At 41.5% G+C, this 27,671-nt stretch overlaps 1 protein-coding gene across 1 annotated transcript; it reads left to right on the top strand.

Annotated features, from left to right (window-relative positions):
- The first annotated feature begins 12,371 nt into the window (after positions 1-12,371).
- Positions 12,372-13,028, top strand: LOC107275536 (uncharacterized). Its single transcript, XM_015774052.1, has one exon. It carries the CDS (start codon positions 12,372-12,374, stop codon positions 13,026-13,028), a length of 657 nt encoding a protein of 218 aa, XP_015629538.1.
- Positions 13,029-27,671: the final 14,643 nt, after the last annotated feature.

The following is a 27,671-nucleotide window of genomic DNA, read 5'->3' as shown; positions in this document are numbered from 1 at the left end:
TATTATATTTGTGTATTAGTGATCACATTCTTCATGCACAATGAAGGTAAACGTGTTAAGAAAGTACAAAACGCATAGACCCTTAGAGACAGGGGGCAGTAGAATAGTTTGGTGGTGCTTTGCTCACAGAGAAATCTATAAATCAACTATACCCTCTGGTTTTATTTGTTTGACGTTGGTTAGTTCATTTTTTAACCAACCAACGTCATATAAAGAGGGAAGGAGGGAGTATTTGTTAAGTATTTTGACCATCTGTTACTAGTATTCGTTACTCTTGAGTACTTCCATTTTCTTTGCACATGTTGGTTTCATTCTTTGGTTCAAGCAACATGTTTGTTAGGCCCTGTTTGTTTCGGCTTAAGATTATTGTAATCTAGATTATTGAGCCAGATTACTGTAAGCTGAATTATAATAAGCCGGCATAGAAAAAGCTGTGAGCGGTTTGTTTCTCTGGATTATAAGCTGTTTGTTAGCTGTTAGCCACCCAATAATTTAAAATAAGCACCTTTAGAGAGGATTACTAGATTATAGTAATCTGGCTTATAGAATACAATAATCTATCATAATAAGCTATGGCTTATAGATTACAATAATCTATCATAATAAGCTATCTGTTTGTTTCAGCTTATTCCTAATAATCTAGATTATAATAATCCTAAGCTGAATCAAACAGGGCCTTAATCACATAATTCAAAATTTCTCTGTATGATGCCAGCATGAGTCAGAATAGTTGTCCTTTCTGTTCCAACCATGTCATCTTGTAATGGTGATTAATGTAATACTACTATATGTTTTCATCTGTTGTTTTTTTTTTATAAAAACAATACAAGATCGATATCATTACCCCATGTAAAAATTACTGCACTTTTCAGGCACATGATATCACATACCCAGATCCTTTTATAGTTAGTGTCATACATGCATCAAAGTTGCACCTTGGTTATTACATTTAATTCCTCTGCTAAGTGACTAGATCACCACTCATATTGCTGGGTAAAAAATTCATGTGCCACCTGATTCAACTGTCATGATGCCACAGTAATAGTATCCCAAAGTCTCGGTTTGTAGAGGATAGTCAGGTACATAGCCACCGGATAACTAAAATAATACACCTAGAAAGAAGAAGACACAATCTCGTTATAAACAATGACTCCATTTCTGCTTAGCCAAATGAACTAACAAAGAGTCGCTGCACCCATCAAAAACAGATTTCGCCTCTCTTTGGGAACACATAAAGGACATCTCCTAAACATATGAGTAACATTGCCACAAGGTTGTATATTAGAAGCCATATGTATGATAGACCACACCATATAAGATAAACAACATCAGAACAATAAATGTTTGATGGAATTTCTTTTTCATGACAAAAGTAACACATCTTACTGCTGTTCCACTTTCTCTTAGCTAAGTTGTTCTTGGTGAGAATTACGCCTCGGCGTAAACACCAAAGGAAATCTTTTAGCGGTATTTTTACCTTCCAAATGTGTTTATTGATATGTGGGACACTCGTATGAACTAGTGCTAAGTAGTGAGATTTGACCGATAACACCCCACTGGAAGTGAGGTTCTAGTGAAACTCATCTTGTGCCGTTATCAAAGCCAAATCATCTATGTGAGGCAATAATTTGTGCCACGCAGCTAATTTTGCATCAATTAAGTCCTGTCGCCATGAAAAGTTTGGTGGTTTGGTTTGGAAATCCATGAGATGATCAACTATTTATGCCTAACAACAAGGATACTAATTCCTCAGCGAAGCATTGCTAAATTACTTGTCTTTCTAAAACTTTATTTGAGAGCCATCCCTAATATGAAAGAACCCAGAACGAAGAAAATCTTGTTTGACCTTCATAATTCGAGTCCAAAAATATGAATCTCTTTCTCTGACTTATTCAATATTTAATATATTTATCTTGGAGCACATATAGCTAGCTCTTATATTATAGCCAACACCTTTCTTTTCTCATTATTTCTCTCCTCCGCGTAAGCTTATGGCTGTGTTTAGTTCGTGTGCCAAATTTTTTTTAAGTATACGGATACACATTTGAAGTATTAAATATAGACTAATAACAAAACAAATTGCAGATTCTGCCTGTAAACCGCGAGAGGAATTTATTAAGCCTAATTAATCCGTCATTAGCAAATGTTTACTGTAACATCACATTGTCAAATCATGGCGTAATTAGGCTCATAAAATTCGTCTCGCAATTTACCTGCAAACTGTGCAATTGATTTTTTTTTTCGTCCATATTTAATGCTCTATGCATGTGTCCGAATATTTAATGTGATAGAAAAGTTAGAAGTTTGAAGAAAAACTTTTGAATCTAAACACTGCCTGTATCTCACTAATATCCTTGCTCTTATGGTCATTGGCTAGTGATAGAAGGTATCGTTACACAGGTTCCAGTTTCGAGACTTTCCCTCGCTGCCTCACAAGCACGTTGATGACGGGAAAATCGGGACGGTCGTAATAGTAGGTCCGTTATCCGCAAATCGTTAGAGACAATTTAATTTAAATGCAATAAATAAATAAAAATCAGAAATTACGAGTCCATTACTTCTAGAATTCATACATTTACATAGAAATTCTATTAATTACATCTCCGTAGAGAAAACCCCTGATTACAAAATTACATGACTGCTAAAAAGCTAAAAAGGAAAATCTATCCTAAAGCTCCAGATGTCGCAGCCGTAGAATCTTCTGTAGATTTCCATTTATATATGTTTATTTAATTTTGGGCGTATTTTAGATGCCCACTAATTTGTTGGTTTTTAATATTACTGCGTGTATGGTAGCAAATTTATACATAGCTTCCTTTTTTGGCATTGTGACTTTATTTTTTCTATATGTAGCACGCATATATAAATTGATGAATTTTCCTGAGCACTCGCGGGGCGTGGCCAAACGAGTATTCATTTTGGCGCCATTATTATCAACATGGCATGGGATTTTGGTGCGGCGCATTGCATTGCCTATTTTAATTTCCACCACACCTGTTTTACTACTAGCATGGCCCTGTACCATGAAGCGTAACCGAAGTAGGCATTTGTTTGATTTATGGTCGACTATCACGATGTCGCCACTTGTTGTGCGCACACGGTTAATTTGCAATTGGAAGGAAAATGCATGGCCAGAGTATATGGATGCATGCATGTGCGTATATCAGATTATTTTTTATACTGCACTTTATATATGATGCAGTGAGTATACACCGTTTTAAGCAAATATATGTATGCAGATGATTTTGAGATTATAATTTTCACTCCACTTGTATTACTACTAGCATGGCTCGAAGCCGTGAAGCGTAACCGAAGTGAGTATTGGTTAATTTTATGGCCGGCCGTCATGACTCAGCGTAGTTCATGATTTATCCATCATTTTGTACATGAACAGATGGAAGGAGAAAATATATGCATGCACTCCTATCTCTGACCACGGAAAGAAAATAAACGCCATTTTATTTTAATTCTTGTTAGAGAAATATGGCTGAACATATGTCAAAACTAGCAAATGTGTGTGCTAATTAGTATGCTCAATTAATTTTGTTTATCACTGTGCCTGTATCACTACTAGCTCGGCTCGAAGCCATGAAGCTTGACCGAAGCAAGTGCTTGTTTAATTTATGGTGAATAATGCAAAATTTATGTTTGTATCCGTGATTTGTATCCGCTCGTAGAGGACCGAACCTGAGAGCGAGAATCTCGCCTAGGCTTGTATCCGCTAACGGGACCAAATCAGAGGGTATGGTAGGATGACATGAAAAGAGTATGCATGCAGACCACTCCTAGGCCCTTACTCATTTGGCCGGACCATAGGAAAAAGTGTGTAATAATCATGTTAAAAGCCATCAAATGAAATGAATTTCCTTGTCTCATACTCGCTGGCTGAGACGAATGACACAACAAAGAGGAAAAATCCCTTTGGCTTGTACTCATGATGGCCAAGCCTAGGAACATGGCAAGAACATAATTTTTTGGTTCGTACTCATTGGCCGAACCGGAGGACACAGCAAAAGAATCTATTACATGAGTAGAGAAAGATGAACCGAAAGATTTTTTGACTCGTACCCAATAGCCGAGCCTAAGAATGAAGGAAGAGCATGATTCCCACCTTGAAACACCTCTGATTCTTCCGGCACAGCAGAGCGAGGAAGCAGAGGCTGACGAGATGGCGTAGGAGCAGAGCGGCACGGCAGCATATATTGCCTAGCAACAAGCAGCGCTTCTGCAAAGCATACGCACAGCACCTAGCCTCTACGCTAATCTCCCCTGGAACCTCTCCCCAGCGAACTCCCCATTGATCCTCTATTTATAGGCCCCTTTGAATCGTAGGAATGAAAAAACAGAGGAATAGGAAAAACACAGGATTCTGACAGGAATACAATTGTAAAACAGAGGATTGCAAAACACAGGAAAAACATAGGAATGGCCGTTTGATTGGACCACAGGAAAAACACAGGAATCAGATGAGAGAGATAGACTCAGAGGAAATGTTCCAAGAGGTTAGACCTCTTGCTAACTTTCCTCCAAAATATGCATAGGATTACCCATTCCATAGGAATTTTAAAGGATTGGATAGGATTCAATCCTTTGTTTCAAAGGCCTTCATAGGATTTTTTTTCCATAGGATTGAAATCCTCCAAAATTCCTACATTTTTCCTACAAATCAAAGGGGCCCATAGAGGAGGATTAGAGGGGGTTAACCAGCTTTTCATGATTTTGAACAGAGTCCCGCGCACATCCCGGGGCAGATAGTGGGAAATGGACTCAACTGCATAGCTCTTTCTTTGGCTGACATGTGGGTCCTCCATTCTGACCGGATGAATGTGGCAAGGGGCATTTGCAAATTTGCCACCGGTTTTTTGAATATTGCAAGGATACCACTCGAATGACAGTTTTTTTGAATATTGCATGTGGCAACGTGCATGCAGGTAGTGGGGTGAACGTGGGCAGACCTGGTCATGTACGGATGTACCTGGTCGTTACATTCTTCCCCATTTGTTATTACTCCCTCCGATTCACATCCCTCCGATTCACAACCTTAAGTCATTTATTATTTCCCACATTCATATTAATGTTAATAAATTTAGACGTATATATCTATTTAGATTCATTAACATTAATATGAATGTGGAAAATATTAGAATGACTTACATTGCGAAACGGAGGAAGTATCATTTTAATCTTTATTAGTTAGCTGTTTAATTGCCTTGTTAATGAGAGAGAGGGGGAGAGAGCGCGCATGCATATCATTTCACTGACATGTGGCCCTCTCTTATTTAGTGTGTGTATATATCCGTACTATTATAGTGGTTTGCACGCGGCAGGTATTTTCATTTCACGTCGCGAATATTTGGAGTACATTTTTTTTTATTAGCCGAATAACATATATTTTGGCTTTAGTTTTAATTTATTGAATGACCGTAGTCTGAATATATGGTGCGTACCTCTTTTCTAAGAATATTTGGGACGCGATTTATTTTGGGTTAATGAGAAAATATATTTTAGGCCAGGTGTTTACTTAGCGAATAATCATAATCCTAATATATTTATACGGTCCCTTTTATTATAGCACGAATTTCATATGTGCACATTACCAGAAAGCTAAGTATTAGCGTTCGTCGGTATGATGAAAAGCGCGTGAAAAATATTTGTTCACGCTATTTAATTTTTTGGACGTGTTTCCATGATGTTTATTTATTTTTATATGACACGTGCATACGCATTTCCATTTGCGCCGGAAATTGTTTCACTCCGACCGAGCAAATTTAATTTTTATATTGTGGCCATTTATTTTTGGTCGCTCATTTGACTGTTTTGACTGTTTATTTCCACTTTTATCTCTTTATTCTTTATTATATTTGAGATTATGTATTAATTTGTAATCGAATATATATACCTTGTTTAAGACACGAGCCAAAATTGATGTCAACACACGTGACTGATTTTTTTTCTCTCCACATGCATATCTCAAGATGATCTAACGGTCACTAATGACAAATTTGAAAGTTTTAAGTGGAAAAATAAACTGTCGAATTTTTGTTTTTAACAATTCCCTTTTAAGGAACTATAAAGGTCATAAAAGCAGGTACAATAGCAAGCTATAAATCAGTTATAACTACATGTTGAGAAGAAAAGAGAAGAGAGAGAAGAAAGCGGGCTACAGATTTATAGCCGGCTACGATGCGGATTCCAAGACATTATGGGTGTATGAGAGGTGGGACCGGGTATTAATGGTGTTGTCAGGGTTATGGATACCACATACCTAATAGTAGTCGACTAAATCTCGACAGGACCCACCACATACCATGACTTATACGGAAATAACCTTCAGATATAGGAGGAGTTCCGCATAAGGAAGGATGACTAGAGTTCTACATGGAAACGACAAGGACTACTCGGATTGTATCCATATTGGTTTCCCTAGTTCTACTTGGACAAGGGGACACCTATGGGTATAAATACAAGGCCCCCTAGGATAAGAGGGGACACGGAACAACAGAAGCCACAACATACTAGCCAACATACGCCAAGACAAGACATCAGATATCGACTTCAGAGATAGGCATGGCTAGTCCCCTACGGTGCCTATGGCTACCGTCAGGAGAGATATAGCGTTGTCTCTGATCTCGCCAAATGCGGATTCGAGGAGGAAGACTACCCTGTTGTCAACTACGAGTCAGTACTATAGACCGCCAAGTCGATAACAGTTAGATAGGCTACCCCAAATTTTGTACTGGTGTGATTATGGTAAATAAGAGCAATACCGGCTTCGGCCAACATGCTGTAGGGTTATTACCTGACAATTTAGGGGTCCGAACCTGTATAAAAATCCTCGTCTCCATCTCTTTTACTACAATCTCGCATATATCCTAGTACCAACGATCCCCATGCTATGCAAATATCGGAATCGCGACATCAAACGTCGATAGTGGCGCGCCAGGTAGGGGGATTTTGGTGCTTTAGGATTTCGACGAGATGGGTTCAAAAGATGGATTCTTCAACAGCAAGCTACTCGACGACTTCAGCTGAGGGGGAGATCTAACCCGACCGGAGTATGTCCCCCGACAAGATCGGAACCATCATCATCAACAATTCAATCTACTTCATCAATCGGGAGTACCTGCTCTGACCGTGGAGACGATGTCACAAATCGATCCGGCATCGAGCAGGAGGATACGGAGCAAGCATCGAAGGGCATCCTTCCGAATTCAAACCGAGCATGGCATCTTCTCCAAATCCAATACTGAAAACACATGTGACTAGTTCGGACGCGTGTACAACAGCAAGACGGAAGGGAGATCAAGATGCCATGTCTGGCCGGCTACACATGGAAGCCAAGACCGATGCTGCTTCTACACGTGCGCCTGATCAGGAAGCTAATTAATGGCTTTGATCAGTCATATAACCAAGACACCGTTATATATGACAAGGAAAAACAGATATTCGCATGGTCTGATCTTTATAAATATGTGAACGAAGGTAATCAGTAAGATTGATTTTAAATTAATCTACTAATTTCGTAGATATATCCGGCATATATCTACAAATATACGCAATATTTTATATACAATTTACCGTACCTATTTTCAGATATTATCAGATCAATAATTTATTATGTTTACCTAAAGCGTGTTTTTTTATACAATGTCTATTGCGCGAGTGTCCCCGATGTTAAATCGATTACGGTCTAATGCTGGGGCTCGCTCTATTTTCTTCTGTATAAATCATGCTTGTTTACGGTCTACATAATGCCTGATATTTATATCTGCTCATTATATCCTGATAATGCTAGAAGATCCATGCAGTTTTTTGAGTACATACTCGATATTTTCTGCTATATGTCTTGCCTTCTAGAAAATATTTTTCAGGAACAATTGAGCACTTAAGTAGGTTGTGGTCGAGTACACCCCATTATCGAGAACGATCTCGACAAATGCAGAGTCGTCGCGCCCAACCTGCCAACGAAGACCGATGACCTATCTCATAGCACCGGCCATGGCTGGACTACTCAAAAAAAGGTTGTTAACGGATAATTCCTCGCGAACGTCGTCGGCTTGATCACCCGACATGATTGCGAACGGGCATGCGGATATGCTATAAGTTGGGTATGTGAGTCATGCTGACCACATGAGATGCACATGTAATAAACTAACTCTAGCGCCCCCATTGGTGTTCGAGAGATAATTTTACTTGCTCGCTGGTTCTCAAACCAGTAAACCGTAGCAATCTCTCGCACCGCAACTTCCATTGGTGTTCGAGAGATAATTCTACTCGCTCGCTGGTTCTCGAACCAGTAAACCGTAGCAATCTCTCACACCGTAACTTCCATTGGTGTTCGAGAGATAATTCTACTCGCTCGCTGGTCCTCGAACCAGTAAACCGTAGCAATCTCTCGCACCGCAACTTCTATTGGTGTTCGAGAGATAATTCTACTCGCTCACTGGTTCTCGAAGCAATAAACTGTAGCAATCTCTCACACTGCAACTTCCATTGGCGTTCGAGAGATAATTCTATTCGCTGGTTCTCGAACCAGTAAATCGTAGCAATCTCTCGCGCCTTAACTTCAGATGGACGTGGTACGACTACAACTGGTCTTCGACCAGCAGCTTAGTGGTCTTTGCACCACAACTTCAGATGACTTCAGATGGTTGAGGGGCAGTTGCGACTGGTCTTCGACCGGCAGCATAGCGGCCCTCGTACCAACTTCAAATGGTCGAGAGACACCTACTCATTGGTTCTCAACCAGTCAATCGTAGCGATCTCTCGTATATTTACTTCTAGTGGTCGAGTTACGACTACTACTTGGTCCTCGACCAGCAGTGTAGCGATTCTCCCACTATTTCCACTTTAAGTGGTCGAGTTACGACTACTACATGGTCCTCGACCAGCGGTGTAGCGATTCTCCCACTACTTCCACTTTAGGTGGTCGAGTTAAGGCTACACTTGGTTCTCAACCAGCGGTGTAGCGATTCTCCCACTAGCTCCACTTCAAGTGGTCGAGTTACGACTACTACCTGGTCCTCGACCAGTGATGTAGCTATTTTCCCACTACCTTTACTTTAAGTGGTCGAGTTGGGGCTACAATTGGTTTTCGACCAGCGGTGTAGCGATCCTCTCATTACCTCTACTCCAACAAAGTTGATATCAGATACACAATATCGCCAAGTGTTTTACCCAGAGATACCATACCACAACGACACCTAGAGTTGAGACCAATCCTACTGTCCCTTTACGCCGTCCTAACAAGGCCTCTGAGGAACCTAAGAGAACTTCGGCTGGGGACACCTATAGCGGATAAGGCCTTGTCGGATCATGTAGAGACAAACGACCATGTAAGATCTGGTCAAATAAGAGTTCTCGCCGTGCGTATTAACCAAGTCGTGTAATCGGAAATTGAGTTTTCCAACTTCACGGCTAGGTGCTAGGATCAGTGCTTTTTCATCCAAGGCAGGTCAAGGGTCCAAGAGCCTTATCCTCTGAGAACGATTCTCCAACGACAAGGCTGGGGGCTAGAAAGAGTGTATGACTCAACAAACTGGCTGATCGAAGTCGTTAAAAGAGAAGACGCTCATATACAAAACAATAGTCTGTAAATTTAATTCATTTTTAGTTTTCCATACATATTATAACATATTACCCTTTGAGCGTTCGCTCGGGGGCTATTTCTATCTAATATTCTTTTTTGAGTGTTGATTTCAGGAAAATTCTATTTGACAATGTTGAAGACTTCATGTCTCTATGGTTCTACACCAAGATCGACTAATGCGAGTACGACAAATGTTGACAAGGCTTCGTTGCAGATTATACGCCTTCTCGATCGCTCGAGAACGGTTGGTGGATCTCGACAAGGAATATGGAATGAAAAGATGGTGTACCCGCCGAGATAAAATTTCTTAACTTCAATCCAAATTCTCGATTACAACGAGATGGGAGACTTAGTCGTATGCTTTGTACTTTCTTAGTTGACGTTGGAGATTGACTCAGACAAAACCTATAGGTGCCCGCACGAGGCTGATAAGGAAAGTCCGACTTTATCGCTGAACTCACGGAGAACGGTCACGTGAGCTTGATAATAGTTACCCCGAGGTCTACGGTTAAGAATATGAATTTGTTTATTTGCATTGAAGTCGGGGGCTACTGTCAGGGTTATGGATACCACATACCTAATAGTAGTCGACTAAATCTCGGCAGGGCCCACCACATACCATGTCTTATACGAAAATTGACCTCGGATATGGAGGGAGTTCCGGATAAGGAAAGACGACTAGAGTTCTACATGGAAACGATAAGAACTACTCGGATTATATCCATATTGGTTTCCCTAGTTGTACTTGGACAAGGGGACACCTATGGGTATAAATACAAGGCCCCCCTAGGAGGAGAGGGGACACGGAACAATAAATCAAGACACAAGATCAACGTACAAGCCAACATACGTCAAGACAAGCCGTCGGATATCGACATCAGAGATATGCCTAGACCGACCCTATCCGGTACCTACAGAGGCCGGCCGTAGGGATCTAGCGTTGTCTCTGATCTCGCCGGGCACGAACTCGAGGAGGAAGACCACCCTGTTGTCGACTACGAGTCAGAACTTCAGGCCGCCAAGTCGACAACAGTTAGATAGGCTACCCCAAATATTATACTGGTGTGATTAGGGCAGCCACAATGGTTATCTATAGGCTCTCTACAAGAGATCCATGTCAGCATATTTTCCTACTTGGAAGAGATTAAATGAAGAGAGAGAGCAAAGCTATCTACTAACCTGGAGATAGTCTATAGAGAAAAACGAGGCAATGGATTAGAGAGCTATAGATACCGATGTAGACATACCATTGAAGTGGTTTACTATTAATCTAATCTATTGCTGAGATGTACATGTTTTATAGATAGCACGATACTTTAGCATTGCTGGTGCTCTTATGGTGAATAAGAGCAATACCGGCTTCGGGCAACAGGATGTAGGGTTATTACCTGACAATTCAGGGGCCCGAATCTATATAAAAATCCTCGTCTTTATCTCTTTTACCTAAGTCTCGCGTATATCCTAGTACCAACGATCCCCATACTGTGCAAATACCAGAATCGCGACATCAAACGTCGACACAGTTTATGTTGCTATTTTTTAAATACATTTTATAATAAAATATGAAAACATATATGCTACTATGTAAGAGAATTTTATAATAGTGCTAGCTGAACAATCTGCGCGGGCCGCTATGCTAGTTAGTACTCCCTCCGTCCAAAAAAAAATCAATTACTAGCATCACAAGGTAGTATTAGTGGAGAGTGGGAATGACTATAATACTTTAATCATTGAAAAAAGTACTCCCTCCATTCCATAATATAAGACACAACCACTTTTCTTAGAGCAAGTTCAATAGTATAGCCAACTACTAGCTCCAATTCATCTATAGCCAATCTAATAGCTCATTCATACAATAGTTACATACTACACTATTAATACCTGGTCCCACCTGTCATACACACACTGTGTCTTGGAGTCCGTGCTGCAGCTGGCTACAAATCTGTAGTCCGCTGCCATTCTCTCTCCTCATTTATCTATTTAAAATATGTTTGCAGCTGGCTTATAGCCTGCTATTGTACCTGCTCTTAGATATTCCAATATAAGACATACATGCAAGCATGTAATTAATTATGACATCTTCTCCATTAAATTATTACTTTTTAAATCTTCCACTCTCATGTTATGTAATCCTATTGGATGCATGCATTAGTATTTATTAGGATGATCCAAACTACAAGATGATAATTATTATTTCTTAGTCTTTGGGTTAAGGATGGTTGTGCCTTATATTTTGGAATAGAGGGAGTATTAAGAGTAATATGTAGGTAAAGGATATTGAAGAAATAAAACTTCTCATTTTACGTGCTGAGAGTAGGTAGGATGGTACAAGTTGATTTTTTTGCGCTAAAAGTTGAATTTTTTTTGGACGGAGGGTGTAGTATGATATAGTAGGTGTTCAGCACCTGCCTCCTCGTTGCAAGCGCGCCAATCGCAAACCACCCAACAATGAACTGCTAGCAATACTCCACCCGTCGCCCGTCATCCCATCCCAGTCATCAATGGCTTCGAGAATCGCAAGGGTCGCGCATGTTGCAAAGCGTGGCTCTGCCTGCCTATCTCGATCAATCGCCGTTTTAATCTTTGCAATAATTTTCAGTCAAATCTCCGTTCGCATGATCGAAGCGATCGAAAGCCAGCATCGTCTCGCATCCCCTTGTCCTATAAATACGTACGTATAAACCGCAGCTAAATTCTGTCCAACACAAACGTATAGCAAACTGGAGTAATTGCTCCAAGGTGTCGAGGGATAGGTGTGCGTGCGTGCGAATTAGCAGCACACATGGGTGCCGCCGCGAGTGCTGCTTTCTCGGCGACATGCCAGACGGCGGGCAAGGCGACCATGGCCGCCGCGATCGATGTTGCGACCACCGTTTCAGCGACGTGCCGCTCTGCCGGCAAGGCCGCCTCGGACTTCTTCGACAACGCTAACAAGGCCGCGGCTGACGCCACGAGCGCTCTGCCGGCGGCTTGCGAGAGCGCCGGGAAGGCGGCCATGGCCGCCGCCGCGGAGTTGTTGGAAAAGGCTAGGAAGGCCTCCAAGGCTATCAAGAAGGCCTCGGCCGCCATCTTCTCCACCAGCGTCAGGAAGGCTCTTGCCCGCGGCTTCCGGTTCTTGGAGAGGATGCTGGGCATCGAGATCCCGTTCTGGGCCAGGGTGGCCATTGCCGTCGGTGCGGTGGCGGTAGCCGTTGGGCTGTTCATTGCCGCCCTCTTCACGGCGGCGGGCGCTGCCGGCGCCGGTGCCATGATGATCGCTCCGGGCGGCGGCGGCCTGATGATGCTTCGCTGGGCGTTCGTCGCAAACCCCGGCCTGTATTTCTGGCTGCTCCATGCGGTTGGTCCGGCGGCCGCCGTGGCTGTCGCGACGTTGAGCGCCGTGTTGCCCATGGTTCTTGCATTTTGTTTGTTCTTAGCTGTATTTTGCATTTCGGTTTAGTAATTTGTTTGCACTTCAGGGTTAGCGGCTGCCGGCTAATTAAGCTTGGTAGATCAGATCGTCGTCTTGCATGCGGCTCCGCATTTCCGCAACTGCTGCATATTCATATACCAACTCTCTACTCTACTGCTTCATAATATTAGTACTGCCTTTTTATGGTTATGGTTGGTGGCTACTTCTAATCAGTGAGATCTCTAATTTCACAGCAGTATACCAACTATTTTCTCGTGTGAAATATATACCTCGCGTTAGCCGATTATTTATTGGTCTAAATGTTTAGCATAAAATTATTAATAAATATAATAGCCATCTTCTACCTCCGTCTCGAAATAATTATAATTATAGATTGTTTAGCATATACTCCCTCCATACTCATAAATGAAGTCGTTTTGGACATCGACATGGCCTCCAAAACACAACTTTGACTTCTTGTTTTTATAAAATTATTTATTGAAAAGTGATATATGTATATTTTTATGAAAGTAATTTTCAAGATAAATCTATTCATATAATTTTTACATTTTCAAACTCAACAACTTGAGAATTATTCATGATTTATATTCCTAAGGTTTGATTTAAATGTTGTCCTAAACGACTTCCTTTACGAGTACGGAGGGAGTACTAAAGATTGACGAGAAAGACTGTAGTATTATAGGTAAGAGCGCAACGGTGGTTGAGGGTAAAATAGAAAGAAATTTGAATAAGAGATGATTGATAGAACAATTAGTACTATACTCTAGAGTGATAACTATTTTGGGATAAAGTCTATATCCTATAAATATAATTATTTTGGGAGAGAGGTAGTACTATACTTAGAGCATGTACAATAGCAGGCCATAAGCCAGCTGCAAACATATTTTAAGGAGATAAATAGGGAGAGAGAAGAGCAGCGGGCTACATATTTGTAGCCAGCTGTAGCACGGACTCCAAGACACAGTGTGTGTATGACAGGTGGGACCAGATATTAATAGTGTAGTATGTAACTATTGTATGAATAAGCTATTAGATTGGCTATAGATGAATTGGAGCTCGTAGTTAGCTATACTATTAAACTTGCTCTTAAAGCCATCAAGTCATGTTTTGAGGTTTTAATTTGAGCTCTGCTGATTACTTATATTATTTTTTTTGCAAAGGCTGCTGACTACTTATAGATTTATAGAAAGCTTAAACAACAGAATTCCTACTACAATAATGATGATTGATTGTAAAAACAAGGGAGTGAATAGAGTAGTACATATTCGTACAGATATAAGGGAAAAGAACTGTAAAACGGATCCATGGATTTTGCCTTCGATCTAGTCACTTAAGCTCCAGCAATCGCACATATACATCCTTCCTCCATGATTTTGGCTAGTAAAGAGGAGGGATCACACACCTTACTGTCTAGTCTTCTAAACCTCTCTATTTTTAGCTCTCCTCTCCACAACCTCTTTGTTCTTCCCTCTCCTCTCAAATGAGATAGTAAAAAAAGCTGGACTAGTCTTTGACTTGGTGGAGTGCTCGGTTCACTGGTCCGCCAGTTCAACTGGTACCAGTTGATCCGTGATTTATAGGCTAAGCACATTGGCATCTTTATATTCTAGCAACCAGGGATAGATTTCCACATTTCCCACCCCTTGCACCACTTTTCCTCACATAAAAGTAGCTGGCCGGTTTAGGGTGTCCTGATTTGGTGGTTCTTCAGGAAAACTACCCGGTTCACACCGGGTTGATTGCGTGACGATCCTTGGAGCAAACCGAGCCAATGAGTGGTCCAGTCTGGTTTTTCCTACTATGCTCTAGTAATGTACATGTTTTTAGCGCTGCCAACCATATAACACCAAAGTAAGTTTATATGGTTTACAAGTTTCTCTACCTTCACAACCCTTAAAGTAAACCGATTTGTATCCCAGTTATATCTCATCTATGTGGAATGGTGTCACTGGTGGAGAAACCCTTTGTAGTCCCGATTCGTAACCCCCCTTTAGTCCCGGTTTCCAAACCGGGAGTACCAATCCGGGACTAAAGATCGCTATCTTTAGTCCCGGGTGAAATAACCGGGAGTAAAGATCGATCTTTAGTCCCGGTTGGTGTTACCAACCGGGACTAAAGATAGAGCTGACCTTTTTTTTTTGCATGCCCCTGTTGCTGCATGGTTTATATATATATATATATATATATATAAACCATGCATATATATGTTTCAATACATATATATGCATACATATGTATATGTATTTATACATATATATGTTATGCAAATGCATATGTATATAGATATATATATATGAACAAAATATATTTACATTATAGAAAATGTGTACACATGCATATAGAAACATATGTAGTCATGTATTAATTACAATCCATTATATGTCCTAGCTAGCTACGATTTCGACGTAGTAGTACTCGCTGCTAGCTCAGAAGCTAAGGACCGGTGAATTGTGTTTCCGTCGTAGTAGAATTCACCCTTGGGATCAAGGATTTCTTCGTTGATGAATCCCATGAGTTGTTCTTGAACCGCCGCGATAAATTCCTTGTGTGTGGTCAGGTTATCCCTCATGCGAATAAACTATATGAATGTATGAAATTGATTAGTAATTAAACAAGAAATCGCTACATAATGAAATTTTGAATTTATTTGTACGTACATCGAGCTCTCTTGTGGTGATGATTTGGTCTGCAAGGCAGTGGCAATACTCGCACACGTAATAGCCGCACAAGTTAGTTCCCTGCTTTTGCTTTGCGCACTACAAATAAATGACAAACAACGAGAGATCTAATTAATATACACTTGTATGTATTTGAATCGGAGAAATATAAATGTAGAGCATGTGTACTCACAGGAAATTTGAACTTCCGCCTAAGTCTTTCTCTCCATTTGCCGCGGACCAAATGACGGAACCGATACCAAGCCCTACATGGAGTTTAAAGCTATGATTCGTAGTAGCAATTAACATAACAAGATTTTCTTAATTAACAAAGGAACTTATGACGGTACCTGTCTATAAGTTCGAAAACCTTGTCAAACGTAGACTCTTTTTTATCCATTGAGTCATATACGTTGATGGTGCAGGCCTCCAGGTCGATGAGTAAAAGCACCCAGTGGAATCTGCAATGTGCGTGGGATGCATTACATATGAAACACTTAGCAAGTTCGTACGGGAATGAAATTTGGTATGTAGGAAGACAGTAAAATTAAACTAACTCTGTGTTGTATGGCAACAGTATGAACGTCTTGTAATGCTGCGCCTTCAGGAGATGGACGAGATTGTCCTCTGTTTCTTGTGGATATTGGTCGAGCATTGCGACGTTTACTTTCCGAGGGTCGATGAATCCAGTATCGAAAACCCTCCGCCGTCGGGCCCTTTGAATCTCCATTCTACAACGATAAAAGGGAGTATATTATTTTCTATGGTCTACTTATATACAAGGACCTAATTAATTAAAGGAGACGTATAGTAAGAAATCTAACTGAACGATATACTTACAAAATCCAGCAACTCATAATAGAGACGTCGAGGGCGTCCAGCTGGTATAGTTCGTAGATTCCCCTGAAATTGATCCAGAGAATGTCATCTCCTTGCAAGAAGTCCGTGTCCCTGATCCTCGCTCCGATCATCTCTCTACCGGTGGCGCTCATCTCCATGTACAGCTGATGGAACTTGTACATTTGTGTGGGTAGGGACTGCAGCAGCTCAGGCTTGACAAGCGGTTTACCAAGTTCGTACATGTATTTCACTTCCGCCTTTTCGATTGGTGCGACTCCTAGCAATTGATCCGTAGTTAGACCGGTGTCAGTAATAAATTGTTCTATCGTCATTTCTTTACCGGTCACCAACGGCTCGATCTCCTGGTTTGGTTGCTCTCCAAGCTGAGGGACTGGTTTGGACTTTCCAGAAGATGCTTTCTTCAGCGTTCGCTCATAGTCCGATAGCTTGATGGCCTCCTTGACAGATGCAGACATACCCCTGAAGAAGTTCCTGACACTGGGGTCTATAGGAATCTTCTTTTCTGGACTTCGAGGCTTGAATTGTCTCTTGACTTCTGATGCAACGTAAGCGTCAAGCTCTTCTTGCGTGCAATCGTACCCCGAGTCCTTGTTCTTGGCGGCGTCAACTTTCGCCTTCTTTGTTGCCCTTATGTGGGCAAGCGGTGGAGCTGGGGGGGCCCTTGACTTTGAAGGTGCCGGAAGAGGAGCTTGCGGGGGAGTAGGTGTAGGAGCACGAGGAGGAGTCGGTGCAGGATCCTGAGGAGTCGATGCTGGAGCCTGAGGTGGAGACGGTGCTGGCGGAGCATGAGGAGGAGACGGTGCAGGATCCTGAGGAGGAGATGGCGAAGCCAGAGGAGATGGTGCACGAGACGCCGCTTGTCGCCCAGGGAGGATGATGTACCGCCTGCGCCATAGAATAATGGCATGGCATGTGTCTCGTAGATGCGTCTCACCGTCTCCTCCAGGGTAATCCAGCTCGAGGTCCTCGAACGCGCCTTCGACCAACTCAACTTCGACCTTGGAGTATCCTGCTGGAATCGGCCTGCAGTGGTAAGTACCTGAAGGGTCCGTTGGGATGGCCATGCCCGACGCCACCTTCATGTTGTGAGAGATTATTTATTAGTAATCAACATATATAAGCAGCAACTAGCGGAATGGCTAAATCTTACCTTTATTGATAAGTTCTTCAAAGGAATATGCAGCTCACATGGTGTCCGCTGAGTGATGTCATCAACGGGACAGGTCGATTCGTCCTGTGTTTGCATGGCGTCCATGCTCTGTGATCCTACCTGCCCCGTTGAGGCGCAGCTGCTACGGTTTCCTGACGGGCTCACCATTGCAGGAGGAATGGTCGGCTGGGGATCATGGGACCGATGTGCGGCCATGCGTTCATCAACCTTCCTTGCCACCTCCTCTTGCATGTTGAGTTCGTAGCTCGATACCCGGAACTCTAGGTCTGCAATCTTCGCCTCGGTATCTCTCTTGCTCCTCATCCGACTCCTGTACGTGTGGATGTCCTCCTTGAAACCAATCTTCCAAGGAATCACCCCTTTCCCTCGAGTTCGTCCTGGATGCTCTGGAGTCTGCAGGGCGAGTGTCAGCTCGTCCCTATCTCTGTCTGGTCGGAACGTGCCCTGAGAGGAGGCTTCCACTGCATCTGTTAGTCGTCGCGCAGCCTCTTGTATCTGATAGCCGAAGACCAGTGAGCCATCAGCTGGGTTGAGCGTTCCACCGTGAGCATAGTACCAGAACTTCGATCGTTCCGGCCAATTGGCTGTTGCCGGTTCGATACCCCTCTCAATCAAGCTAGCCTCCATCTGCTCCCACTTCGGCATCGCGACGCTATAGCCTCCTGACCCCAAGTGGTGATGGTACTTCTTCTTGGCGGCGTTTTCTTTGTTTCTTTCCATCATCGCCTTCCCTTGTTCACCTGTCTTATATGCAACGAACTCGTCCCAGTGATCCCTTAGCTTTGGGAATGTGTCGAAGTTCGGTGTCTGCCCCTTCAGTATATACTTCTGGTACAGATCTCCCTTGAAGCTCTGAAACTGTTCTGCCATTTTCTTCAGAGTCCACCTTTTCACTTTGTCCTCTGTACCCGCAGGAAGGGTGAATGTCTCGAGCATTGTGGTCCACAGCATCTCTTTCTCCGAATCTGGGACAAAGCTCTCATGATCTCCGCGTGCCCTTGTTCTTCGCCAGTACACCGTACTGACAGGCACGTTATCCCGCACAACCCAACCGCTGTGACGTACATAGTTCTTGGCGGCTTCGGCCGGGGCACTAGGACGTCCATCTTCTTCCACTTCCGTTATGATGTGCCAACCCTCAAGCTTCTTCGCTGCACCTCGTTGCCCGCGTGCCCTCTTCTGTTCAACGGAGGGTTGACTACCACTAGCCTCCTCCTCCTGGTTCCCCTCCACATCCCTTTCCACGTGCCCCTGCTGGTTCCCCTCCGCATCCCTCTCCACGTTCCCTTCCTCGTTCAAGTACTGGTTTGGATCCTCGTTCCCCTCTTCTTCATTCCAGTACTGGCTGCTTCCCTCCGCGATTGTATCGTACAATATCTGTTCCTCATCGCGGTCAGCCATCTGTTGATACAAGAAACATCTGCTAAGTCACGAGACATTTATGTTTTAACAATCTAAGTCATGTATGCTAAGTGTAAATGTCGTACATTAGAACCCTACACAACCTTACATGCTAATTCTAATTACAAATCGTGATATAAGCTAAGTCTAGGTGACGTATATTATACAACCCTAGCTAGTAAATAATTATATACTAAGTCTAATTACAAATAAAATAATCTTATATTAAAACTCAAATAATATTACATGCTAATACTAAAATAGTCATGTATATGCTAAGTGTTTCGTGCGTATATGCTAAGTCTAATTAAGACTACAATAGTCAATTGCTACTTGTCGCACCAATTCCGTAGTCAATAATTACATACCAAGTCTAATTACAAATAAAGTAATATTATATTAAAACTCAAATAATATTACATGCTAAGACTAAAATAGTAATGTATGCTAAGTGTTTCGTGCGTATATGCTAAGTCTAATTAAGACTACAATAGTCAATTCCTAGGAGTCGCACCAATTCCGTAGTCAATAATGTCATACTAAGTCTAATTTGCAATAAAATAATCTTATATTAAAACTCAAATAATATTAGAACACTACACAATCTTATATGATAAGTCTAATTACAGGTCTAATAATCTTAATTAATTGCATTACAAATATAACAATCATTTATATTATTACGTCACTTGCCTGCTCTAATTCCTTCTAGGGCTAGCTCTTCCACTCAGGCTTGACGGACGACTCCGACAACACGTCTTTTCTGCAAGATAAAAAAAATGTATTAGGATAAATGCGAAGTAACATATATATATATATATATATATATATATATATATATATATATATATAAATATATATATATATATATATATATATATATATATATATATATATATATATATATATATATATATATATATATATATATATATATATATATATATATATATATATATATATATATATATATATATATATATATATATATATATATATATATATATAGACACACACATGTATATATATATATATACACATGTATATATATATATACATGTATATATATATATATATTGCATTTCACGTTAACGTTCGTCCTCGTTCGTTCGCTCGTTCACGTTCCCTAGCTCGTTCACGTTCGTTCGATCGTTCTCGTTCTCGTTCACGTTGTCGCGGCAACGTACGTTGACGTGTTCGTTCTCGCTCTCGTTCGTTCGATCGTTCTCGTTCTCGTTCGTTAACGGCGGTGTGGCGGCATCGGGGCGGCGGTTGGCGCGGCGGCGTGGCGACGGCGGCGGCGGCGTGGCGTTGTGGGGCCATGGCGGCGGCGGCGTGGCGTGGCGGCGGTGGCGTGGCGTGGCGTGGCGGCGGCGGCATTGCGCGCGCGGCGGCGAAGGCGGCGGCGGCGTGGCGTTGGCATGCGGCGGCGGCGTGGCGTTGGCATGCGGCGGCGGCGTTGCGCGGCGTCGAAGGCGGCGGCGTCGAAGGCGACGGAGAGAGATCGAGATCGGAGAGATCGAGATGCATGAAGGGAGATGCGGCGGCTCTCACCCCAGAGATGCGGCGGCAGCGGAGGAGGCGGAGGCGGCGGCGAGGACGACGAGCTCGAGACGACGGCGAGATACGGCGGCGTCGGCGCGGGGATTTGCCCTAGGCAGTGGCGGCAAAGGAGAGAGGCCGAGAGAGATCGATCGGCTGAAAACGTTTAAGTGTTGGTGAAGAAGACGAGGGCGCACCGGGAATATATATACCCCTGGATCTTTACTCCCGGTTGTTCTCAACAACCGGGACTAAAGATATCTTTAGTCCCGGTTGTTGAGAACAACCGGGAGTAAAGAAAAAAATCTTTACTCCCGGTTGTTGAGAACAACCGGGACTAAAGATATCTTGATATCTTTAGTCCCGGTTGTTGAGAACAACCGGGAGTAAAGAAAAGATCTTTAGTCCCGGTTGTTCTCAACAACCGGGAGTAAATATCTTTTCCCGCTATTTCGAAATTCTTTTTAAACCCGGTTAGGGTTAAGAACCGGGACTAAAGATTATAGCACTGCATATGATTTTCGCTTACATATGTGTTTATAAAATAGAAGTTAATGCATTAACATTATTTAAAGTACAAAGATTGATGACAATTACTTCGAAAAATTATTTTTGTCTGTAATAAATTAAGTGGATAAATCGTAATAAGCAAATATATGACTTATAATTAATAAAAATTCCAATATATATATATTCTTAGCATATATATGAATGATATTATTATATTGGTAAAAACTCTAATTAAGATATTAATGTACATACTGCATGATTTAAAATTAATAAAAATTGTAATCATCATATGTACTTAGCGTAGGAATTATATTAAATTAAATGCTAAAAACTCTAATTAACATATGTAAATGCCACATGCATGATTTAAACCTTTTAAAAATTCGAATAGTCATATATAAGTAGCATATGAAAGATAGTAAATTAAATTGTGAAAAACTCTAATATATGAATGATAGTTTTAAAAATATATTAAATTTAATACTTTTAAAAATTCTCCAGTCAATTATAATTAGCATATGAATGATAGTAAATTAAATGTTAAAAACTCTAATTAACATATGAAATTGCCACTTGCGTGATTTAAAACTTTTAAAAATCCTCTAGTCAATTATAATTAGCATATGAATGCTAGTAAATTAAATGTTAAAAACTCTAATTAACATACATATGAAATTGCCACCTGTGTGATTTAAAACTTTTAAAAATTGTAAGTATCACATATAACTAACATATACATGATTTAAACTTGTTGAAACCTCTAATAATCGTGCGTAATTAACATATGCCATACATCAATTGATTTATATGGATAATCAATACATCCAAAATAGTTTACATCGTGTACACAATAATTACGGCATTACATCGGCGGTGACGGTTGACCGCACGTACTTTCTCCTCACTATTGTTCCCTCCTTGTGATCGCTGCGTGAGTAAGGGGTGTCTTCATTTGATAGGAGGATGCTAGGGTCAATCGTCACCGTGAAAGGGGGTTGCCCATCCAACTGATCGTAATCCTCGTCAGTCTTGTCCTCAACTCCGATGATTTTTCTTTTGCCTGGGAGAACCACTTGACGCTTAGGCTCATCAGGCCCTCTGCCCTTCTTTCCTTTGCTAGACATGTCCTTCACGAAAAAGACTTGCGTTACATCATTGGCAAGGACAAAAGGTTCGTCCGAGTATCCAACCTTGTTAAGGTCAACAGTTGTCATCCCACTGTCATCAATCATTACGCCTCCACCAGTCAACCTAACCCATTGGCACCGGAACAGAGGAACCTTGAGAGGACCATAGTCAAGTTCCCATATGTCCTCGATGGCACCGTAATACGTGGCAGTTGTTCCATCGTGTCCCATGATATCGACACGAACAGCGCTGTTTTGGTTCGTGCTCTTCATGTCTTGGGCTCTCGTGTAGAATGTGTACCCATTGATCTCATATCCCTGGAATGTCGCGATCGACCCAGACGGTCCCCTCGCCAGGAAGGCAAGTTGTTGGTTGATCGACTCGTTACCCATGAGATGTTGTCGTAACCACGCGGGGAAAGTATCAATGTGATGCCGTGTAATCCATGCATCGGACTTACCGATGTTCCTGGCGCGAACTAGAGCCAAGTGCTCCTCGATGTAAGGAGCTACCAATGAAGAGTGTTGCAGAACAGTGAAATGGGCTTTACGGAATAAATTGTTGTCTACCGTCATTATTGCTTTCCTTCCGAGAGTTCCCTTTCCCCGTAGTCTCCCTTCATGGCGTGATTCAGGTACCCCGATTGGGCGAAGGTCTTCGATAAATTCTACGCAAAATTCGATGACCTCCTCTGTTCCATAACCCTTGGCGATGCTTGCCTCTGGACGAGCACGGTTACGAACATACTTCTTCAGAACGCCCATGTACCTCTCGAAAGGAAACATGTTGTGTAGGTACATAGGCCCGAGAATACGGATCTCTTTCACAAGGTGACAAAGCAGATGCGTCATTATATTGAAAAATGAAGGTGGAAATATCAACTCAAAACTGACGAGACATTGCACCACTTCATTCTGAAGGACTTCTAATCTATCCGGATCGATGACCTTCTGCGAAATTGCGTTCATGAATGCACATAGCTTTGTTATTGTTGCCCGGACATTGTCTGGAAGGATACCCCTTATTACAACTGGTAGCAGTTGTGTCATCAACACGTGACAGTCATGAGACTTTAGGTTTGTGAACTTCTTCTCCTTCGTGCTTATTATTCGCTTGATATTCGTGGAGTATCCAGACGGTACCTTTATGCTCTCCAAGCATTCAAACATACTTTCCTTCTCTGCCTTGCTAAGAGTGTAGCTGGCTGGACTCAAGTAATGGCTTCCTTTCTCCTTTGGTTCCGGGTGAAGGTCGCCGCGTTGTTCCATATGCTTCAGATCATTACGTGCTTCCAGTGTATCTTTCGACTTTCCGTATACACCTAGGAAGCCAAGAAGGTTTACGCAAAGGTTCTTAGTGAGGTGCATCACGTCGATTGCGTGGCGTACGTCCAAGAATTCCCAATATGGTAACTCCCAAAATATAGAGTTCTTTTTCCACATCGCCGTGTGACCATCTTCGCTCTCTATATGCTGGCTTCCAGGCCCCTTTCCGAACACTACTTTAAGATCTTTAACCATAGCAAACACTGTTTTCCCGCTGCGATGTTTAGGCTTCGTACGGTGGTCGGCCTTATGTTCGAAGTGCTTGCCTTTCTTCCGTACCGGGTGGTTTGCTGCAAGGAATCAACGATGACCCATGTATACAACCTTCCTACAGTGCTTAAGATACGTACTTTCTGTTTCATCCATACAGTGAGTGCAAGCCTTGTACCCCTTGTTGGACTGTCCGGATAGGTTGCTAAGTGCAGGCCAATCGTTGATGGTTACGAACAGCAGCGCTCGTAGGTTAAACTCCTCCTGTTTGTCCTCGTCCCACACGGGGACACCTTCCTTCTTCCACAACTGTTTAAGATCTTCGACCAGTGGTCTTAGGTACACGTCGATGTTGTTACCAGGTTGCTTGGGGCCTTGAATAATAATCGACATCATTATGTACTTCCTCTTCATGCATAGCCAGGGGGGGAGGTTGTAGATACACATCGTAACGGGCCAAGTGCTATGGCCGCTACTTATCTCTCCAAAAGGATTCATGCCATCCGTACTCAAACCAAACCGTATGTTTCGTGCGTCCTTTCCAAATTCTTTAAATTTTCTGTCGATGTTTCGCCACTGCGAACCATCGGCGGGGTGTCTCAGCATCCCGTCCTGTTGACGCTCTTCAGCGTGCCATCGCAACATTCTAGCATTCCCCTTGTTCCTGAACAAACGCCTTAGCCGTGGTATTATAGGGAAATACCACATCACCTTAGCAGGAATTCTCTTCTTTGTTAGCTGCCCGTCAACTTCTCCTGGATCGTCCCGTCTAATCTTGTATCGTAGTGCTTTGCAAACAGGGCATGCTTCTGGGTTCTCATACTCCTCACCGCGATATAGGATACAATCGTTCGGACATGCGTGAATCTTATGAACTTCCAGTCCTAACGGGCAGACTATCTTCTTAGCCTCGTACGTTGTCTCGGGCAATTTGTTTCCCCCCGGAAAAATGTTCTTGACGAGTTTCAATAAATCGCCAAATGCCTTGTCACTAACCCCATTTTTTGCCTTCCATTGCAACAACTCCAGAGTGGTATCCAACTTTTTGTGCCCCTGCTCGCAACCTGGGTACAACGAAGTTCTGTGGTCCTCCAACATCTTGTCCAATTTATGGGCCTCCTTTTCACTTTCGCAGTCTTCCCTGGTGTCCTGCAACATCTGACCAAGATCATCCGCAACGTCGTTACCATCAGCAGCTATTTCCTCCTCGCCCGTTTGATTTCCTTCAAATCCAACATACTGAGCAAAGTCCGGAATATTGTCGTCTTCCACTTCATCTTCTTCCATTTCAACACCTTGCTCTCCGTGGGATGTCCAACAATTATAGCTTGGCATGAACCCCGACTCAAACAAGTGGAAATGAATAGTCCTGGATGCAGAATACTCCTTCTGATTCTTACACTTATTGCATGGACAACAAATAAAACCCCTTTGCCTGTTAGCTTCGGCCACTCTCAAAAAATAGTGCACGCCGTCAATAAACTCTTTGGACCGCCGGTCAGCGTACATCCATTGCCGATCCATCTACATGAGTCAAAAAAACCGCACACAAATAATTATTCTTACAATAATGACAGTCATACAATAATTATAAGATATCTTTATTCATACAAAAATCATAAAATTTTACACCAAATAATTCTTAAAAACTATTTGTAAAGTTTTAAACTAATTTTAATGTGTTTTACTTCTTTTAATTTTTATTTTAGTTTGTTTTCTATTATTTAATATTAACTTTCACTAGAGTTTTCCTTCTCAACTATTTTATAAAACCTTGTTTAGCAAATGAACTAAATTTCTATATATTCTTTCTTCCCCACACACATTTTCTCTCTCATCAACTTACAACTAAATTTTGGAGACAAAAAAAGTGTGCAAAACATAGGTGCAAATGTAGTATGACAAAAAAAAACATTGGAGGATGAAGTTGCAAACCTTTTAGGCACCTCCGATTTGTATGTAATCACCAAAATAAATTCAATAGAAATTTTGGCATGACCTCCCCTCTTTTTTGAAGAAATTTTGAAGCTTGCTCGGGCAGCTGGAGGACGAAGAAGACATATATATAGGGGTGGGACTTTAGTCCCGGTTGGTAGCACCAACCGGGGCTAAAGATCACCGGGATCATTAGTCCCGGTTGGTATTACCAACCGGGACTAAAGATCCCGGGGGGGCCTGACAGGTCCTGACAGCATTCGAACCGGGACTAAAGATGATCTTTAGTCCCGGTTGGTAACACAAACCGGGACTAAAGATCAAATATGCCCGTTACCCCTTTGAACCGGGACTAAAGATCATCTTTAGCCCCGGTTTTTATTGCATCCGGGACTATTGTGGAAATCGGCCGACCGACGAAAGATGGTTTCTCCACCAGTGTGTTAAGCTATGTGACTAATGGGTGCGTTCTCGATAGACGATGGGTGAAACTAAGTTCATAATAAGAGAAATATTATGGTTCTCGAGACAGTACATGTAAGTTCCAAAAGTTTTTACTTAAAATTTTTGTGGAGGTATAAAGTTCTACACTAGAAAATGTACCTCTTAATGCCTTCCCAATAATAACAAAATTATCCTTATAATAATTATTTGAGGGAAAAATAAATTAAATATTAAAAGATTAATAAGTTGATTCAAAATGATTTTAAGGAAATATTGGTGAAGAAAGTTTTTTCCTTTATATACCACCGGGCAGCATGGAGCACATGCCACCATTGATTCATTAGGGGATACGGAAGGGAACAAAAAGAGATATGAACATGGAAGTCATGCCCATCAAGAATGTGATCAACTAAATACCTTCGATAGCATTGTGAGTAGTTTCCTAAATTATTAAATCGTTTCAAAAAATATACAGAGAGTAAATTTCACAAAACCCTAGGTTTTTGGCACTCATAATGTAAAACCCCAGATATTACAATTTGTTTCAAAGAACTCTAGGTTTGGGGTGAAATGGTCCAAGAGACCTCATGTTTAAGCTTACATTATTGTTTTGCTAATATATTTACGCATAATAGTTGCAAAAAAATAATGAGATATTCCAGAGTTTATATAAACCTTAGCCTCATTTTAACGAGCATCGTTGCATCAGTTATTAGTAGTGTGATTAATGTTTACCAATATAAATAACCGGTGAATATGCCATTATTAGTAGGGTTGTTTTGTGTTTTTTCTATCGTGCAATGTAAGAGTAAGGAGAAAGATAAAGTACACTCGAGGGGTATGTATTTTGAGCGTACTGATGTAAACATATGCTCAAATTATTATATATAATAATGAAATTATGAGTATGTGATATAAGCATGATTTTTTTTAAACACTTTATCCCAAAAACTTAGGGTTCCTTGAAACAAATCATAATACATGTATGGTTTTATGCTACATGTGCCTCAAAACTTGGGGTTTTGTGATATTTACTCTATATAAAAGAATGGTTAGAGTACAACTATACTAATGCCACCTACTACTAGAATGGTGTACTCGCACAAAATTAACCGTACGCAACAATTAATCTTATGTAGGAATTGCTAGAATTGCGTCCACACAATTTCTCCTCCATCACACGTTTTGAAGCGGCGGATTTTCTTTAGTCCCATGCTAGTATGATCATGTCCGATTGTCCGTGCATATTGCTGTGGCAACTGGCAAACTTTGGTTTCCATATTTATGAGACGTCGCGGTTGTTATAACATGATTAATTAAAAACTTAACGTGCAGCTTTTGATGGTTTTATTTGCAGCTATCCAATATAGTAGATATTAGAAAAATATATGCAACTCATAATGCAAAATATATAAGTTTCAATACAGCATCATAAATATAGATAGTCCCATCTTATATTTAGAAAAATTACTGGAACCTTGAGAAT

The sequence above is a fragment of the Oryza sativa genome, chromosome 3 (assembly GCF_034140825.1).
Source record: "Oryza sativa Japonica Group chromosome 3, ASM3414082v1".
Taxonomy (NCBI): domain Eukaryota; kingdom Viridiplantae; phylum Streptophyta; class Magnoliopsida; order Poales; family Poaceae; genus Oryza; species Oryza sativa.
The sequence above is the reverse complement of the archived record's forward strand: the minus strand, read 5'-3'. Positions and strand labels throughout refer to the sequence as shown.